The 21,415-nt window shown below is 40.8% G+C and overlaps 1 protein-coding gene across 2 annotated transcripts in view; it reads right to left on the bottom strand.

Annotated features, from left to right (window-relative positions):
* The window catches only part of efl1 (elongation factor like GTPase 1), a 299,163-nt gene that overhangs the window by 152,871 nt on the left and 124,877 nt on the right, over positions 1-21,415 (bottom strand). For both annotated transcript variants that reach the window (XM_078530449.1, XM_078530450.1), the window contains exons 13-14: positions 12,824-12,969; positions 6,382-6,554 (exon numbers count right to left, since the gene is read on the bottom strand). In XM_078530449.1, the coding sequence (XP_078386575.1) occupies positions 6,382-6,554; positions 12,824-12,969 (319 nt within the window). The remainder of the gene's footprint in view (positions 1-6,381; positions 6,555-12,823; positions 12,970-21,415) is intronic.

Genomic DNA, 21,415 nt, shown 5'->3' with positions numbered 1-21,415 from the left:
GCTTCCAGCTCAAGTGCCATTTGTGGCAGCAGCTTCTCCCTGGGCACTTTTTTTCATGTTGGGGAAAGAAAGGAAGGAACATACATTTATACGCAGTCTTTCACAACCTCAAGACATCCCAAAAAGCTTTACAATTAACCAAGTACTTTTGAAATGTAGTCACTGTTGCAAGATAGGGAACGATCCAACATTGCATCACGACACTGTTGTAAACGTTTTAGGATCTCCTGAGGTAGTGAAAAGTACTCTGGAATTCTCTCTTTACAACAACCAGTTTGCACAGCAAGATCCCGAAACAGAATTGGCTAACCATCCGACACAGCATGGAATGATCTCTTCTTCAAATAACGCCATGGGGTTTTTTAATGTCTGTCTGACAAGGTGGTTAAAGTCATGACTTAATGTCTTATCTGGCACCTCTGACAATGCAGTACTCCCTGAGGAATCCAGTAATATGTGATAGAAGCATTTAAATCTCTAGAGAGGAACTTGAACCACAATCTGACTCAAGCGTGAGTGCTACCTAGCATGGAAATTGTGGCTCAGTTTCTCAGCATTGGCTCTCATGTTTGAGAATTTCAGTTTATTTTATCTGGGAGGGATTTTTGTTCCAAGTCACAACATGGTTTTGATACAAAATCGAATTCAAAGTTATAAGATTTATTTGCCCTATGCATTTCAAATGAAGTAAAGGGGCTGGCGTAATTTGAACAAAAGGGTACCCAACTCTCTTGTCTACTCTTGAATGGAAACTGTTATCCTTACCAAATCAAGGCAAATAAATAACATTCATGCATAATGGGTTGAATTTTACAAGGAGAGTTGGTACCCCAACCTTAGGGTAAAAAGCATATCCTGAGCCCGCACTTGCTGGCAGTGGGACCTGCTCGGCAATTTTAGCACAGGCGGCCTCCTAATTGGCCACCTTTAGGCCCATTGTCCAGTGAGAGGGATGACAGCTCTGAAGCCTCTGGTGCTGCTGAGGTATGCAGGGGATCTCAGCAGCTGGGAAACAGTACAGAATAAGTTCACAGAATCACAGAATTGTTACAGTGTAGGAGGCCATTCAGCCCATTGAGTGTGCGCCGACTCTCCGAATGAACTATTTACTTTTCCCTGCCTTCTCCCCATCATCCAACACATTCTTCCCTTTCAGATGACAGTCCAATTCCCTTTTGAATGCTTCGATTGAATCTGCCTCCACCTCACACTCAGGTAGTGCGTTCCAGACCTTAACCACTCACTGCGTGAAAAAATCTTCTCACATCTCTTGTGCCAATTACTTTAAATCTGTGCCCTCTCATTCTAGATCCTTTTACTGGCAGGAGTAGTTTCTGCCAATCTACTCTATCCAGGCCCCTCATGATTTTGAATACCTCTATCACATCTCCTCTCAGGTTTCTTTTCTCCAAAGAAAACAGTCCTGGTGCCTTATCAACTTTTAAGTACAGGCAGCCTATCCAAAATCTCCTCCTTATCAAATTTAAACTCTGCTTGTGCCTAAATTATCTCCTCCTACACAATGTCCTGGGTAGCATCTTCTTCCTTTGTAAAGACAGATGCAAACTATTCATTTAATATCTCAGCTTTGCCCTCTGCCCCCATGTGCAAATTGTCTATTTGGTCCCTAATTTTACCCCTCCTTTTACCACCCCTTTTCTATTTATATGCCTAAATAAGACTTTGGGATCCTCTTTTATGTTGGCTGCCAGTCTCTTCTCATACGTCCTCTTTGCTTCTCTTATTTGCTTTTTCACCTCCCCTCTGAAACTTCTATATTCAGCCTGGTTCTCAATTGTATTTTCTGCCAGACATCTGTCATAAGCACACTTTATCTTAATTTCTATCTCTTTTGTCCTCCAGGGAGCTCTGGATTTGTTTGCCCTACCTTTCCCTTTTGAGGGATTATGCCTTGACTGTGCCCCAACTCCCCCCTTTGAAGGTTGCCCATTGCTCAGCTACTGTTTCTCTTGTCAACCTTTGATTCCAATTTATTCGGCCCAGATCCATTCTTGCCCATTTTTCAGGACTTACTATCTTGAGTTATTTGCAATCTACAAAATAAAACAGCTGCTTGACTTTCTTCCCCAAGGCCTTGTCTCACTAGAACGTTAATAAGTCCGAGTTTCGGAAGACAGAAGCACATTTGGGGCTGTGAGAGAGATTAAATGCGCAGCTGTTTTAACTTGAGGCTTTAGTTTACCATCTTGGGTCATTCAATTATACAATTAGATATTCAGCAATAACGATAATCTTCCGATCGTAAGGGACATAGGATTCACTCACAGGGCAGATTAGTGATGTGGAGTCTGAGAATGACAAGAGCAGATACATAAATATGTATCAAGGATGTATTTTTACGCTGCTGCTTAATCAATCCCTCCGCCATTAAATATTCCTTTAAATTAAAATTTTCTCATTTTATTTTACAGTAATGCTGCCCCTTTATCCTCTATAGAGCTCACCTCGCTCCAATGTTTACTTTCCTACCGTTATACCTTTATTTTTGGCCTTAGCTGACCACGCAATGTACAAAAGTGTATTTACATAGTGCCTTTAAAGAAATGTCCGAAGACATTTCACAGAGGCATTATAAAACAAAACATGACATCAAGTCACAGATTAAGGAGATATGGCAGATGGCCAAAAGTTTAGTCAAAGAGGCAGGTTTTAAAGAGTGTCTTAAAGGAGAAAAGTGAAGTACAGATGAGGAGAGGTTTAGGAAGGGAACTGCAGAGTTTAGGGCCTAGGCGGCTGAGGGCATGGCCACCAAAGGTGGAGCAATTAAAATCGGAGATGCTCAAGAAGCCAGTATTAGAGGAGCACAGATATCTCAGAGGGTTATAGGAGGTCACAGAGACAGGGAGGGGCCAGGCAAAGAGGGATTTGAAAACAAGATTGGAACCAAGGCCTTGCTTAACAGGGAGCCAAAAGAGATCAGCCAGCACAGGAGTGATGAGCGAACAGGATTTGGTGCAAGTTAGGACATGGGCAGCAGCGCTTTGGATGACTCCTAGTTTACGGGGGGTAGAATGTGAGAGGAAGACCAGGAGTACATTAGAATAGTCAAGTCTGGAGGTAACACAGACATGGTTGAGGGCTTCAACACCAGATGAGCTGAGACAGGGCGGAGTCAGCCAATTTTATAGAGATGGAAATAAGTGGTCTTAGTTGCAGCACTTATGTAGTTGAAAGCCCATCTCAAGGTCAAATACAACACTGGCATTGCGAACAGTCTGGTTCAGCCTCAGATAGTAGTCAGGGAGAGGGATGGAGTCATTAGCTAGAGAACATAATTTGCGGCAGGGGCCAAAGATAATGGTTTCACTTTTCCCTATATTTAATTGGGAGGAAATTTCTACTCATCCGGTTCTGGGTGTCGGTAAGCAGTCTGACAATTTACAGACAGTATTGGGAGAGGGTGGGGGGGGTGGTATCGTCAGCATATGTGTGGAAACTGACATTGTACTTTTACATGATGTCACCAGCGTGCAGCATGTAAATGAGAAACAGGAGTGAGCCAAGGATAAATTCTTGGGGGACACCAGAGGTAATGGTGTGGGAGTGCAAAGAGAAGCCATTGCAACTGATACTGTGGTATCAATCAGATAGATAAAAATAGAACCAGGTGAGTGATTTTCCACCCAAATGGAAGACAGTGCTGAGGCGCTGCAAGCGAATGGTGTGATCAACTGCATCAAAGGCTGCAGGCAGGCTGAGATGGAGGTGGAGGGATAGTTTGCCTTTGTCACCATCACACAGGTTGTCATTTGTGCCTTTGATAAATGCAACGGAACCCCTGTGCTCACTTGGTGGTTATTTTCTAGTTCTGCTGGACTAGATTTAATGCACCATCTACTGTCCGACTCTGTCATATTTTGTGTTAAAAGCAGTCAGCAATTACCACTAGGAAACCACTTGTACTTTCACATCGCCCTTCTGGTTAGCTGTTGAGTGCTCATTTTATACCATTGGGATTGTGAAAGCTGTGGTGATTAGAATCATTCCTGTTAAGTAGCTCTCTATCTACCGAGTCATCTTGAGTTAGTGCATAAAAAGGAATTATGACTTGTTATTTCGCTGCCTCATTATTAATTTCGATCAGTATTGCCATTGCCGCCTTTTCCTTTCCAGTGTTGTGGCTGGTGATATTGGCCCTGAAAATCCTGGGGTGGTGGGGGGATAGAAGCTGGTGATATTGGCCTTGAAAATCCTGGGGTGGCTGGTGATATTGGCCCTGAAAATCCTGGGGTGGCTGGGGGATAGAAGCAGGTGGTAGCAGATTTTATTCTGCCAGTGTGTCTTTCTTTAGCCTTTTGGGATCAATGATCTTATCTTGGTGAAAATTTGCAGCAATAAGAAAGTTAGCTCTCAAATGAAGTGAGTTCTGTTGAACACTTCCAAGGGCGGAATATCAGGATCTCCCCATCAACATGCTTCTACGATAGAAAGTCTGACCAAAAATTTAATTAGCCAGACTCCCCTTGCCCCACGTTTTGCAGGCTTCTTGTGTGGATACTGGTTTTCAGTTATATATTCCAAAATTTCAGGGCAATCATTCTTTACCAATGATGTCAATGCTTCACTAAGTTAAAATGTATATTTTTGCTAAATATCCTGTGCCCTTCTTCCAACTTATTCTTAAAAAAATATTCAACCTTGGAATGTGAGCATCGCTGACAAGGCCAGCATTTATTGCTCATCCCTAACTGCCCTTGAGAAGGCGGTGGTGAGCTGCCTTCTTGAACACTGCAGTCCATGCGGTCGATACACCCATTGTGCTGTCAGGGGAGGAGTTCCAGGATTTTGACCTGGCGACGTTGAAGAAACAGTGATAAACTAGCTAAAATTCTGCAATGGCAGTCATACTAATCATTTATTTAGCTGCATATATCTATAATTCAGGAGTCAGGAGCAAAGTCACCTTGAATTAATATTTAAAAAATGTAAGCTTAGTCTCCAATACCTTTTCCATTTGAATTCCTACTTCTACCATGAAAATTAATTTTTCTACATTTTAATCCCCTACAAATATTCATTTATTTGTCCATCATTCACTGCTTTCTAAATCTAGATTATGTGATTCCCTAATTCTGTTAATGTTATGCACAAAAAGCATTGTTACCATTTCATTAGGGACCATCCTTCCTGTGTATATGCTTTCCGCATAAAAAGCTCCCCAGCTTCCGACAGTCAATTCTCATCTAGACACACAACCTTCTAACCACCCATTGGAATAAATGTACTGCTCTTTCTTTCCATGTTCCCAAATAACAACCCTAGGTAATATTGCTATATCCTTTGCCAGAGGCTTACAGTGATACTACTGGTGCATAACATAAACAGTATTTGTGAATCTTTTGATCTAGATTTAGAGAGGAGGCTTGAAAATGATGGCCACAGAATTGCGTCATCTGTTATATTTTCGTATTCTCTGTAGACCCTCACAGCTGCCCATAATGTTATGTATTTCTATATCTTCCACCACTATTTCCTTTTATCTATTTTCCTCTGCTTTCATCTCTCTCTGAGAAAGCAATATGAGTAGCTTTAACATCATCTGCTGTGCACATGATTTCAATGGTTTGTTCAGGTCAGTCGAGTGTTCCATTCTCTGAGCCACATCATTTCACCCCAATATAATTTAGTTTGCTTCATTTACTTAGGCTGTGTGTGCATGAGGGAACATCCTTATAGTAGCCATTAAAGAAATACGGATATATTTCTATCAATTATTTGATGAAGGCCAACAACTTTATAATTTAAAAATATTAGTTCTCAATTAGTAACACTGAAAATCTTCTATGCTCTTCAAACATTATGGAACCTCTGGACATGGTGACTATTCCAAGTTTAATTTAATTTTCTGCTATTTGCACATTTAAACATTAAAAACAATAGTAGGCCAGTTCCCTATACACCTGTATGAGCAACCAGAACATACATGAACCACTGACATGAAATCAATCTGACCAGCTTCACTTGGTTTGCTGCACGAGGGAGGAGTGCTTGGTAACAAAGATGCATTGACATTGCCAGCACAAGATCTTAAAGTGTAATGCCACAATGAAGAATGTGATGCAAATTTCTTCTGGTTTGTTTCCCTCCTCAAACAAAATGATCTGCTAATTAAACACTTATTTGTGAAGGTGATACGTTTTCAACAATATCTTGCTAAAAAAAAGAACAAATTGCTTGGCTTTATCGCACACTAAATCTCACACATAAATCCATGTCCACATGTAAAATAGCTCAACCTTAAGAAATACCTGTTGTCTCACCAAGCACCATTGCTCTGAGACAGATCACCACTAATTTTAGAACAGTTATTTGGAAGAAAAACCCTTTGATACCCATGCACTTAAATTTATTTGTACGCACCTTGGCTAAAGCTTCTGAAGGGTCATACTTTGGTCCTATCACAAACAATTTCTGTCCTCTGCGGATTGTTCCGCTGTACACCCTGGCGAATGCAATGAAGTGTTCTTTTTGTTGACTGTCCTGTCTGCAAGTGTTCAGATCTGTCTGTTCCATCTGGTTCGCTACCTGAATGTCTTCAGTGGAATGAAGAATAAAGATATGTAAATCTCTGTCTTATGATCATAAATGCAAATATTATGAAATATAAGCTGAGGTACTGGCAGGACTGGTGCAAGAGTATTAAGTGCCCAAAGTGAACCTTCAGCCTTGCGCCACCTCCATCCATGCTCCCCTCATGAACATTATCTTCTGAAAATGAATATTGCACATTAGTATTAATAAAATTCTGCATTTATAATTGTATGCTGCAGTCCAGAATCAATAAATTCAAGTTTCAGTTTGATGCAACGCTGTGGAAATGAGGGTTGCCATATTCCAACTGTATATTATCCTTCAATTTTAAACATCACAATGCCCATCATGGTCCCGTGTTCAAAAGACTGTGCATGGGATCCTCGTAAAGCAAGAGAAGGGTCCCAGGGCGATGCCGTGTCAATACGGGCTGGGTTCCCACTCTCGAACACAGTGAGTCCTGCGGATCCAGAGCAACAGTGAGCCCCGTATAGACTCCCACCCCTACATTGCTCTGGGTTTTGGCCCGTCTCTTGCCGCCTCATTTTTTTCTTATTCAGCTTCTTGCCCAAGGCGTTATGGAGGATGTCAAATGGGTCAGACTGGTCGTCGAGCATCTGGTCAAAGTGGTGGGTGACGACGCAACTGAATGTCCCCTGCATGTCAACAGTGGGGCCGGCCAGAATAACTGCTCATCAACCTCCAATGACAAGGTCCTCCCTCCCACCTCTGCTGCTCTTCCAATCATGGATTTTGCCTCTGGAGGAGCAGCAAGATTGGGAGACAGGGAAACTGTGATTAGAGGAGCTGGAGCAGCCAGTGTGAGAGAGACAGAATCTGTGCTTGGAGGACCAGCACTGCCTTTCCAACACTTGCTGTTCTTCCAAACACTGCTCTGCAGTCAGTTCCAACTCTCAGCAACTGTCACTTTAAAGAATTTTAAAAACGACCGTTGCTAAGAGTAGGGTAGACCTGACAGTTCCAATTTTTTTTTAAGAAGCCTACCAGAAAACCATGAAGCTCCCCAAAGGTCAAAAGCAGCAGTCCCTACTTGCAGTTCAGATTTTTTTTTTTTAAACTGGTCTTTTGGGTCTGAAGGTCAGATGCCAATGACAGATTTCTGAAACCCCAGAGTCAGAAATCTGCCACTTGGCAGAAATTTCTGATCCCTGAGATTCATGAATAGTTCAGTTTTGTACCGACCCCCTCACCCCAACCCTTTCCAAAGGAATGCGTCATTGGACTATCAAAAAAGATCAATAATGCAACAAGTTAGGGTTAAAAAGTTCTGAAAACATTATTTTTAATAATGAGTGCAGACACATGAAAATGTGGCATCATTTAATGCTATGGTAACTCTGTACATGTATATTTTTCATAATCATTTACCATTAAATTTTATATCAACTGTCATGTTGCAGTTGCCACCCTCCCACCACCAGTGGAGCTGTTGGTCTTCATTGGCCAACCACCACCAGTAATGCTTTGAACTCCCATCCCAGAGAGAAACTGGTAATCATATAATACATGATATATATATGCGAGTATTGCTGAAAAAAAAATACATTTTTTGTTGAAGCTTTTCGTCTTGCACTCATCAGGACAATTCGCAAGAAAATACTAATGTCAGGGGAAAAAAACATATCTATTGTTATGATCCCCAGCTGAGGTTACCCCTAGGCAAGTCTGATCCCAGGGTGGAACCCAGCTTGATAGATCCTAAATTTTTTTGTTTGTTTAGATACGTGGAGAGTAGCTACTGAACAGTAGCTGAGTCATGGGAGTCAGCTGATGAACTTTTAACAAAAGAATAAAACATTTATTCAACAAGAAAAGATGAACTATATTACAATGCTTCTTCACCCACACCTATACGTTTACAGATATATACAGATTTGTAAGGATAACACAAGTTACAAAAGCTATCTCTACTTTAATGTTCACAGTAAATACACAATCCATGTACCAATAGACCTTCTGTGATCAGACACACCACACTCTGAAACAAAGTGACAGATGTCACCTCAACCAGGTGCTATGGATCTCTCCTCAACTGACGCTTGACACACTGTGAGCCAAGCAGTCTCGTTGAATTCCATTTTTCACACAAGGGTTTCCAATCTCCACTCTCCAAAACCTCGCCTTGGAATCTTCTCCCAAACCGATGCTTTCTCACAGACGCCTTCTGCAAGGGTTCACCTCCAGGGTTTCAAACTCTCCTTCTGGTGTTCCTCTTCCCTGGGTCACCACATGCATTCAAGCTGTCTTCCACACACACTCTCACCAACTCAGCCTTCAACAGTACACACTGCTTCACATGCCCATATAAGAGAGTTACAGACCTTCAGTTGTCTCTTTGGACCTTCTTGCTTCTTACAAGCTAATCCCACTTTAAATCTGCATTCTGCAGCTTGAAGTTTTACACTTGAAGCTTGGAGCCTTTCTCTGCCCCTCACTCTTAACTTCACTTAACAGGGCCTTTTGCAGGTTCCTGTCCTTCCTTTGACTAGAAGTTCTTCTTTGGACTTTACCCCCTTCTACTCCCCTGGATTTTGGGGTTTTTCTTTAGCTTGGGACTGGCTATCTGCCCCTTCTAGGTTGCTTCTGCTTCACAGCTGTCTTCAAACCAACTGAACTCCAACAGCTTCCAAAACAAAACTGCTCTTTCTCTTGCGTGTGTGTCTGTGGGAGGGACCTGCTTCTTTAGCCCCCTGCTGCTAAGCAACAGCCCAATTCTTCTACTTGTTTGTTTAACCTAACTTACGGTCATAACCCTCTCATTAGAAATGCAAGCACCTTTTTAAAGTGAAACTAAAACTTCATTTGACCCTTCTTAACACAAAGATACAGAAATACATATCAAACAAACTTTAAAGCTAAAACTCATTCCTAACACCCACAAATACCAAATATAACTTAATAACACTATCTCTATTTGCTAACATTATACTGAATGGGAAGAGAGTGCTGATTAGTTGGCATGTGGACTCTGATTGGCAGAGGCGCTGCCATGAAGAATGCGTCAGATAATGGTAACAGTTAACTGTAAAGCATTGCTTGAAATTTAAACCAGGCAGCTTGGCTCCGACTGGTCAAGACATGAGGTTGCCATGAGATCCTCTCGCAAACATTTTTGTTGGGTTCCATGAGAAACGTGTCTTCGATGGAATAACACCCAACCTCCTACCACTTGCATATTTCAGATATGTGGATGATATATTTGCTATATTTAAATCAGCAGTTGCATGTAATAATTCCTTTGCATGTCTTAATGGGCTCCATCCTGCACTCAAATTCACCTTTGAAATGGAACAGTCAAATTAACTCCCTTTCCTTGACATACGAGTTGAGAAATCTGTCAGGAGGTTCTCTACCATGGTCTACTGCAAGTCTATCTTCACTGGTCAATACACATGTGGACTCTTACACTACCACGTGCTATAAGATTGGCCTTATCAGAAACTTCATAAATAGGGCCCGAGCCATTTGCTCACCGTGCAAGCTTGATACTAAAATAGGGTGCAAAGACATCCTGCAGGATAATGGCTACCCTGATCAGATCTTTTCACGCCGTGTATCATGCAAACTAATTAACAGGTCCAAGGCCATTACTTTCAGCCCTTAAAAGTGCCCAGTCTACCTCAGATTACCCTGGAAGGGCAAGGTATCTCAAAAATTTGAGCAACAGGTGAAACTAGCTGTTTCATGCTGCTACTATCCAGAAGCAACACGAGTGGTATTCGCCACTAACAGGATGCTGAAAAACCAAAAAGACGTTCTGCCTATTACACAAATGAGTAACGTGGTACATGAATTTCAGTGCCGGTATGATGTTAGGTATATAGGCTGTATATCCCAAAGACTGGTAGGTCATATCAAACAACATGTCCTTTCTGCTGTTTGCAATGGCCAAGGTACTAACCGTACCCAATCAGCCCATGCTTGCAAAACTCAAAACACATTGGCCAACAATAGATGCGATTCCACGATTGGACAACATTTGCTAAATAATCTTCAGTGTGCTGAGAATTACGCTGACAACCAATTTAAGATTGTCAGTCGGGCTCATAGTGTGGCATATTTGCATGTACTGGAAGCTATATATATTAATACACAGGCCCCTGTTCTTTGCAGGCAGAAAGAACATGTACACACATTGCACCTGTTTCTGCTAAACAAAATAAGTGACAGCCATTTGCTGGTTCATTCCTCAGGTAATGTCTTGACCAATCAGAGTCAAGCTGCCTGTTTTAAATTTCAAACAATGCTTGGCAGTTAACTCACCCAACATCAACTGGTACATTCTCCATGGCAACACCTCAACCCAGAGCCCACTTGCCAACTAATCAGCACTCTCTTCTCACACAGTATAAATTGTTGTTTTCCCCTTATATTGGTATTCTCTTACAAATTGTCCTGGTGAGTGCAAGACAAAAAACTTTGACAAAAAACGTCTTTTTTTTCAACAATATTCAAGCTCTACACTGCTAAATGACTATATATATGTATTGTCATGAATGTGTAGTTATATTATAGATTTTAAGGACAACTGAGTGAAAGGTACATTTTTGCTTTGAAACCTTTGAGTTCAAAAGCCCTTTTTAAGATGGAGGTATGGGCAGACATCTTGGCACCTTTGTGTTTGCTCACACCTTGTCAGACTCATCTCCAGAACTGATCACAGAGTCATAATGCAAGGCTCCTCCAGGGCTGTCCACTGAATCTTCTAAATGTGTGAAGACTTCTTAGCTTCTCAGAGAACAGGAGACAGGAAGGGTCTTGAAAGGACCTCAACGCAATTAAGTTCTTTGCTTGGTGGAACAATGGCTCATTTGAGATTAACGTAGCAGCCATTTTGCTTTGGTTGTGCTAAAGGTGGACTGCGAAAGCCATCTATGCAGAACTCCCATGAAGAACTCAGAGACATCATCAGAGACGGTTCTCGGCCAATGGAGAACGAAGAGGAAGGTATTTCTAAATCAACTGTTGTCCTGTTGAAAAGAATTTAAGCAATCTTCATGTGCCATAACCACAAAACTATTGTGGAACAAGGAACTTTCTCTCTCTCCTAAAACCTGAGTTCACCTGAAAAAGGCAAACATCAAGTAATTGACAGCAGAAGCCTTCACAACTGAACACAACTTTTCAACTTCAACCCTTCATTCCAGACAACCAGCAATTCAACTGCAAGCTATGGGCTTGCAAAGATGTCTTAAAGGATTGAACTGAATCTCACCTTTATAAGTATCTTTTATCCTGATCTGAATTTAATCTTTGTATGTGTTCAGTTAGTAACTTCACCACTTTTACTTAAGTAACTTACAACAGTGTTTTTGCAATAAACTAACTTTTTCTGGTTTAAGACTAAAGCTTTGCTGCTGGTTAAGTTTAAATTGAATCACTTGCAAATTAAAAAGGGGGCTACATACATACACATACAAATTCTTAGTGCATAGACCACTTTGAGGAAATGCCTTTTACATGGTCGTGACAGTATATATTTAAATATGCATGTAGAAAATAGGAATTGATTCAAATTGCAGACAAATGTGTCAGGTACAATCATGTTTTGCAGATATGTAAACTGCCAAATAAATTAAATGTAGTCCCAAACCTTTTTTTTTAATATCGCCCATCAATGGTGCTGCCAGGGCATGGATGGAATTCAGGGTCAATGTTCACTCATAAGTAATTTATGTGTATAATCTGGTGGCAGTAAAGTTGGTCTATTCTTGAAGACAGACTGCCAACGTATAGTCGGTCTAGCATCAACCTATGGGGCTTTGGAACCAGCTAGCCACCTACAAATGCAACTGAATAAGTAAATCTGCTGCCAAAAAAATGTTCTAAATACATAGAATTGGGTTTCAGCAGCACCCAGTCTGCAGGGATGAATAAACCGGTCCATAAAACATTTCAGTGTACCAGGTGTTGCTTAACAGCTAAATAAATAATTGTGTACTGAATACTTCCTTCTAAAACACTGTTTCCTCTGGCTTCTTGTTGGCAACATGTCAGATCTTCTAAACAATTGTAAAAAATATTACAGTTGGTAACATTATTTCTTCTGACATCCTGATCTATAGATTACATACCTTGAGGGATTGTCTTCACTTTACTAAATTAGTTGATGCTATTACACAATATCATTAGAGAAAAGATGCTAAAATACTTCATCTAAAGGTCTATACTAAAATTAAAAAGAATATACTTTGAGAGAATATGCTTTTGCTTTAGGTTCAATACCAATTACAACAATTACAATTTTCACCTCTTGTACTTGTGTTAGCTGAGGAGATCTCAAGGGTCTTCCCAGGTGGGTTTTGTTCCAATTTCTGCATCTGATTCGCAAGTTTTTCTGCATGTCTTTTCCTGGCCTGCTCCCGTCGCTGAGCTATCTCTTCTTGACTCAAGGGTCTTCAAGAGAAAATAGAGAAGGCAAACACATTTACATATTATCACTATCAGACCTCTTACTAAATAAGAATTACTCAACATTTGCTGTTATTTAAATGAAGACAGAAAAAGAAAGACTTTTATCCATATAGCACCTTCCAGATCCTTAGGATATTCCAAAACACTTCACAACCAATGAAGTACAGTTCTTAAGTAGGTAAATGTGACAGCCAACTTTTGTAAAGCAAGGCCCCACAGATAACTATGAGATAAATGACATGTTAATCTGTTTTTGCTCAAGTTGGCTGAAGGGTAAATCCTGGCCAGGGCTCTGGGAGAACTCCCCTGTGTCTTACAAATAATGCCAAAGGAGATGTGGTGTCTACCTGAACAGGAAGACTGCGTCTTGGTTTAGCATATCATCTGAAAGACAGCACCTGTAACAATGCAGCATTTTCAGTTATAACACTCAAGTATCACCAAGTGTTCAGGTCTGAGTGTGGGTTTGAACACAACCTTCTGAACATACGAACTAGGAGCAGGCCACTCGGCCCTTCAAGCCTGCTCCGCCATTCAATAAGGTCATGGCAGATCTATTTGTAACCTCTCACCTACCCCAAAAACCTTTTACCCCCTTGTTAATCACGAATCAATCTAGCCCTGCCTTAAAAATATTCAAAAACCCTGCTTCCACTGCCTTTTGAGGCAGAGCGTTCCAAAGGCTCACGACCCTCAGAGAAAAAAAATTCTCATGTGTCTGAAATGTGGAACCCCTTATTTTTAAACCGTGACCCCTTGTTCTAGATTCTTCCACAAGAGTAAACATCGTTCCCACATCCACTCTGTCAAGACCTCCCAGGATCTTAAAGATTTCGATCAAGTCACCTCTTACTCTTCTAAACTCCAGTGAATACAAACCTAACCTGTCCAACCTTTCCTCATAAGAGAACCCGCCCATTCCTGGTATTAGCCTAGTAAACCTTCTCTGAACTGCTTCTAACGCATTTGCATCTTTCCTTAAATAAGACGACCAATACTGTACACAGTACTCCAGATGTGGTCTCACCAGTGCCCTGTACAACTGAAGCATAACTTCCCTACTTGTGTATTCAATTTCCCTTGCAATAAAAGATAACATTCTCTTAGCTTTCCTAATTACTTGCTGTGCCTGCATACTAGCCTTTTGTGATTCATGCACCAGGACACCCAGATCCCTCTGAATCTCAGAATTCTGCAATCTTTCATCGTTTAGATAAAATGCTTCTTTTTTATTCTTTCTGCTGAAATGGATAATTTTACATGTGCCCACATTATACTCCATTTGCCAGGTCTTTGCCCACTCACTTAACCTTTGTCACTCTGTAGCCTCCTTATGCCCTCTTCACAACTTACTTTCCTACCTATCTTCGTGTTGTCAGCAAATTTAGCAACCATCCCATCTGTCCCTTCATCCAAGTCATTTATATAAATTGAATCAAAGAGGGAATGTATACCTGCTTAGGGGTGACATTTTTTGTTCACATGAAAGCTGGTCTGCACGCTTCCATCAAAAATATCTACATTTATAATCAAATGCAATTTTTCTAAAATTGTACTGAGACAGGAGTATTAGAAATAAGGTGCCTTTCATCATAATGGCAATAGATGATGTTTCATATTTTACAAAGAACTTTATTCAAGTGTTTGCCAAAATAATATACGCTCATAAAGATTAATTCCTTCAAAAACACTTTCATACAAGATCGAATTAGGATATATTCATGCCCATCAAGTACGTAGGCACTTTACACAAGAAATTCAGATAAAATAAATGAAGATGGAGAACAGAGTCTAGGCAGAACAGACTAAGCACAGGCTAGGTCAAGAGCTTCACTTTTTAAGTAATCTCTGAATGCTGATTCAATGAAGCTAGAGTTCAGGCTCACAGAGGATTCCAGTTATGACCAGTTTTAAAAGAAAGCTTTATTCTTTAATAATCATGCTTTGAAATAATAACATTACCCTGCCCATTTGTTGAAATATACGTATAGGACAGGTGGAGAGAGAGTTAATAAAGCATTCAGTATCCTGGGCTTTATCAATAGGGGCATAGAGCAAAGTTTGCGGATGAAATGAAACTTAGAAGCATTGTAAACTGTGAGGACGACAGTGTAGAACTTCAAAAGGACATAGACAAGTTGGTGGAGTGGGCAGATAGGTGGCAACAGAAGTTTGATATGGAGAAGTGTGAGGGTGATGCAGTAAGAACATGGAGAAACAATATAAAATAAGGGATACAATTCTTAAGGCGGTGCAGGAGCAGAGGGACCTGGGTGTATCTATGCATAGATCATTGAAGGTGGCAAGACAGGTGGAGAGAGCAGTTAAGAAAGCATACAGCATCCTGGGCTTTATCAATGGGGGCATAGAGTACAAGAGCAAGGAGGTTATGCTAAGCTTATATAAGACATCAGTTAGACCTCAGCTGGAGTATTGCGTATAGTTCTGGGTACTGCACTATAGGAAGGATGTCAACACATTGGAGAGAGTGCAGAAGAGGAAAATGGTTCCAGGGATGAGAAACTTCAGTTATGAAGATAGATTGGAGAGGTGGAGATGGACTGAGATGGACCGGAAATAAAGGTTCTGAATTGGGGGAAGACCAATTTTAATATGATAAGACAGAGTCTGGCCAAAGTGGACTGGGAGCAGCTATTGTTGGAAAATCTACATCAGAGCAGTGGGAGTCATTCAAAAAGGAGAGTGGGAGTGCAGGGCCAACATGTTCCTGTAAAGGTGAAGGATGGGGCCAATAAGTCCAGAGAACCCTGGATGTTGAGGAATGTACAGGATTGGATAAGGAAAAAAAGGGAAGCTTATGGTAGATACTGAGGGCTCAAAACAGCGGAAGCCCTAGAGGAGTATAGAAAGTGCAGGGGGTTACTTAAAAGAATTAGGAGAGTGAAGAGGGGGCATGAAGAAACACTGGCAGGTAAAATAAAGGAAAATCCAGAGGTGTTTTAATAAGTATATTAGAGGCAAGAGGACAACCAGGGAAAGAGTAGGGCAGTGAAGCTCAATGCAAACTGGAGGAACAGCACCTCATCTTCCGACTAGGCACTTTACAGCCTTCTGGACTAAATATTGAGTTCAACAACTTTAGATCATGACCTCTCTCCTCCATCCCCACCCCCTTTCCGATCCCCCTTTTTTCCAATTATTTATATAGGTTTTTCTTTTCCCACCTATTTCCATTACTTTTAAATGTATTTCCATCCATTGTTTTATCTCTACCTTTTAGCCTATTTCGATCCCTTCCCCCACCCCACTGCATCCCCACTAGGGCTTTCTGTACCTTGCTCGTCCTGCTTTCTACCCTTAATGTCACCTATTAGCACATTTCTTAGCTAATATCACCACCGTCAACACCTCTTTGTTCTTTTGTCTATGACATCTTTTGGCAACTCCACCTATCACTGGCCCTCTATCCAGCTCTACTTGTCCCACCCCCCACCCTTAAACCAGCTTATATTTCACCTCTCTTCTGTTTTTCCTTAGTTCTGTTGAAGAGTTATGCGGACTCGAAACGTTAACTGTGTTCCTCTCCGCAGATGCTGTCAGACTTGCTGAGTTTTTCCAGGTATTTTTATTTTTGTTTTGGATTTCCAGCATCTGCAGTTTTTTGCTTTTATATTAAAGAGTAGGGCACATTAAGGATCAAAGTGGCAATCTGTGAGAGGAGCCGGAAGACGTAGGCAAGGTCTTAAATGAGGACTTTGAATCTGTATTCACTCCAGAGAACGACGATGTAGGTCTAGAAATCAGGGAGGGTGACTGTGATATACTTGAACAAATTAGCATTGAGAGGGAGGAGGTATTAGCAGTTTTAGTGGGCTTAAAAGTGGATAAATCCCCAGGCCCAGATGAAATGTATCCCAGGCTGCTGTGGGAGGCAAGGGACAAGATTGCAGGGGCCCTGACATTAATTTTCAAATCCTCTCTGGCCATAGGAGGTGACAGAGGACTGGAGGGCTGCTAATGTGGTACCAATATTCAAGAAGGGTGGTAGAGATAAACCAGGGAACTATAGGCCAGTGAGTCTAATATCAGTGGTAGGGAAGCTTTTGGAAAAAATTCTGAGGGACAGAATTAATCTCCACTTAGAGAGGCAAGGATTAAGCAAGGATAGTCAGCATGGCTTTGTCATGGGGAGATCATGTCTAACAAATTTGATTGAATTTTTCGAGGAGGTGACTAGATGGCATAGTTGATGTAGCCAACATGGACTTCAGTAAGGCTTTTGACAAGGTCTCACAAGGGAGACTGGTCAAGAAGGTAAGAGCTCGTGGGATCCAGGGCAATTTGGCAAATTAGATCCAAAATTGGCTTAGTGGCAGGAGGCAGAGGGTGATGGTTGAAGGGTGTTTTTGTGACTGGAAGCTTGTGTCCAGTGGCGTACCGCAGAGTTCAGTGCTGGGTCCCTTGCTGTTTGTAGACATGAATGTAGAAGGTATGATCAGTAAGTATGCAGATGACATGAAAATTGGTGGTGTGGTAAATAGCGAGGAGGAAAGCCTTAGACTACAGGACGATATAGACGGGCTGGTCAGATGGACAGAACAGTGGCAAATGGAATTTAATCCTGAAAAATGTGAGGTGTTGTATTTTGGGAGAACTAACAAGGCAAGGGAGTACACAATAAATGGTAGGATCCTAGGAAGTACAGAGGATCAGAGGGGCCTTGATATGCATGTCCACAGATCCTTGAAGGCAGCAGGGCAGGTCGATAAGATGGTTGAGAAAGCATATGGGATACTTGCCTTTATTAGTCGAGACATTGATTACAAGAGCAGGGAGGTTATGATGGATCTATAAAAAGCGTTAGTTAGGCCACATCTGGAGTACTGTGTGCAGTTCTGGTCGCCACACTATACGAAGAATGTGATTGCACTGGAGAGGGTGCAGAGGAGATTCACCAGGATGTTGCTTGGGCTGGAGTGTTTTGGCTATGAAGAGAGACTGGATAGGCTGGGGTTGTTTTCCTTAGAGCAGAGAAGGCTGAAGGGGGACCGGATTTAGGTGTACAAAATTATGAGGGACATAGATAGGATAGATAGGAAGAACCTTTTCCCCTTAGTGGGGGTGGGGTCAGTAACCAAGAGGGGCTTAGATTTAAGGTAAAGGGTAGGGGGTTTAGAGGGATTTGAGGGAAATATTTTTCACCCAGAGGGTGGAGGGTATCTGGAACTCACTGCCTGAATTGGTGGTAGAGGCGGGGATCCTCACAACATTTAACAAGTGTTTAGATGAACACTTGAAACACCATAGCACATAAGGCTATGGGCCAAGTGCTGGAAAATGGGATTAGGGTAGATTGGGGCTTGATGACTGGCGGAGGCATGATGGCCTGAAAGGCTTCTTTCTGTGCTGTAAAACTCTATGATTCTATGAGGTTGGAACTGTTCTCCTTGGAGAGGAGAAGGCCAAGAGGAGATTTGATAGAGGTGTTCAAAATCATGAGGGGGCTAGATAGAGTAGATAGGGAGAAACTTGTTCTCATTCATAAAAGGATTGAGAACGAGAGGGCACAGGTTTAAAGTGATTTGCAAAAGAAGCAAATATGATGTGAGAAAAAAACGTTTTCACTCAGCGACTGGTTCGAGTCTGGAACGCACTGCCTGAATGTGTGGTGGAGGCAGGTTCAATCGAGGCATCCAAGATGGCATTGGATGATTATTGAATAGAAACAATGTGCAGGGTTACGGGGAAAAGGCAAGAGAATGGCACGAAGTCACAATGCTCATTTGGAGAGCCAGTGCAGACACGATGGGCTGAGTGGCCTCCTTCTGCACCGTAACGATTCTGTGATTTAGTTCAGTGAAATGAAAAGCTCTTGTATGTAACTTTATTTGAAAAATGTGATCAAAGCCTATAAATATTGTGATCAAGAGCTTCAGTTAGAATAAACATCTAAATTTATAAAATGAGAATTCCGATCATACAATGGTATTCAGCACACTGAATAATGCCAGCCTGGAACTGGGCATTTGGGAACATTTGGGATTTGAGTTCCAAGAGTGGTGTGATCAAAACCAGAGTTTTCCCAAATGGCTATTCACCCCGTATAAGTTTAATAACTAGAATGCTCTAAAGGGGAGTTAAGGTTTTTTTTTTACAGGGGGGTTGTGAATGCAGGTTAACACTTACGGGTTTATTTTTCCTTCCAATTTTCTCAGCTTCCCTTTTGTGCTGAAGGGGTCAACTCCTTGCTGAAGTATAGTTCCATGTGTAGCAAGTATAATGTTGACAGGCTACTTTTCCCATACAAAGGATCATACTTTATTCCTATGCCTAAATTATTTCCACACATGCACATTTCCAGCAAAGTGGCTGGATAGCAATCAGAAATGAGAATCTCTTAGCTGATTTGTCTCTCTTCCTAATTTTTGAGCACTAAGATCAACAGTACAGTCACAGCCACTGTCCTGAATGAGAACAGCCAAATCGGCTCATATTTTCCTCACCTGCATAACTCAGCTACTCATTGAACAAATTCTCTGAGAGTCATGGTGCTGGTGGGTGCGTAGTGCATTCTGACACATTTACTCATAATTCATCACAAGACAGAAATGTCCAGATGAAACATATATGTATAAATATATATAACATATGAAACAAAACTTCAACAATTATAAGTAAAACTGAGCAATTTAAAAAAGGCTTTAGGCTTATTGCCAATTTGCTGGCATAAACACTATTTCTACAAAGATGTCAAATGGCAATGAAACAAAGATCACATTATCACATAATCATCCTTCATAATGGTAGCCCCTTCACAAGATCTCTCAAGTAACCATCACTTATGCATCCACTTTCTGGCAATAATGCTGAATTATTTTACCTATGGTTTAGGATGCATTTCATCCTTTTAAGGATTACCTCTTCATTTACTGGTCTGTGCTGAGTGAGTTGTTTTAATCCTTTCATACAACATTGGCTCTATTCCTCTGGTAGATCTTGGTTAAACTTCATACCAGAATAAAAATTATAGCTGAATACATGTTGTTATAAAACAGTAAGCTAAGTCATTAAATGCTTGTCATATACAAATTAATGGATTATTTAAAAATTGCCATTTAACAGGAGAACATAAATAAAATTATTCAGAGGATTATTTTAAAATGAAGAGCTATTCTGATTGGCTCATTTTACAATCACTTGTGTAACAAGCTGCCACAATTTTCTAGTAGGAATTGATCCCTGTGTGTTTGATGTACAAACAGGGCTGAGTTCCTCAATAAATGTCAACACACTTATTTGTCAATATAGGCCAAACAACTTTTAGAGAGAAAAATAAATGTTTTTTTATTTCATATACAGCAGAAAAGATCTTAAAGATTTCTGAACAATGAATGCCTCAAATTCATTCTGGTTTCTGTCTGTCATTTATCTTATTTCCCATCAATAGGAGCTATAAAAATTCCAATAAGGGACTGTGCTTGTGCATTAAATCCAATATTTGTTCTGCTATCTGTACCTTGTACAAATTGACTTTAGGATGTGAAATTCATTGTTAGAGACTTAATTCATTATCAGCCAAAATAACTTGATTCTCAAAATTATTAACTTGTAGCTATTATTTGCCTGGAATAACAGAAGTCAGCTTTGTATTGTGCTATTTTCAGGTACAAGCCTTCATTCAAAGGGGCAGAAATCAAACAATAAGAAGCCCAGGACCACAGGTGTTTATAGCACAGAAGGCCATTCAACCCATCATATCTGTGCGAGCTCTTCATCAAAGCAAGCCCAAACAAATCACACTTCCTGCAATCTTCCTGTAAACCTGTATCACCTTCTGCTTCACAAATTTAACAACTCATTCCTTTAAAAAAGATGTAACGGTCTCTCTCCCTCTCTCTCAACTACTTCCTGCTGCAAAAGCATCCTATGCTTTAACAATACTCCAAATAAGTTTGGCCTGATCTCTTTCCTCACCCTCAATGAAATGAATGACCCCTTGGCCTTGTCATTGGTTCCAGCACCACAGCATTTTAAAGTCCTCTATTAAATCTCCTGTTGGTCTTTTCTCCAGTGGAAATAGTTCAAGTATTTACAAGTTCTCCTCATATCCCACTTTTCCATCTCTTGCACCATCCAAATGAATCTACATTGTTTCTACAATTTTAACCTTCCTTTCTCTAATTGGGGGAGGCGAGCAAGCAAAATTGCACAGTGTCCTGAACTATGTCCTAATTATTATCTTACACAAAGTTATCATATCTTTGCTTTTGTACTGTATGCCCCATTTTTAAAAACACAAATATTTATGGTTCTTGTTATGCTTTATCTACCTGCTCTCGCTTTCAACGGATTAAATATTTGTAACCCTAGGGTCGCCATGTTTCTGCACACTGCAATCATTTCATTAACTTCATACTTCTCTTGCTTGTGTTATCTCCTAAAACACATTACCCTACACTAGCCTATA

This window comes from Cetorhinus maximus, chromosome 26, assembly GCF_964194155.1.
Source record: "Cetorhinus maximus chromosome 26, sCetMax3.hap1.1, whole genome shotgun sequence".
NCBI classification, from domain to species: domain Eukaryota; kingdom Metazoa; phylum Chordata; class Chondrichthyes; order Lamniformes; family Cetorhinidae; genus Cetorhinus; species Cetorhinus maximus.
This window is presented reverse-complemented; position numbering and strand designations above follow the sequence as displayed.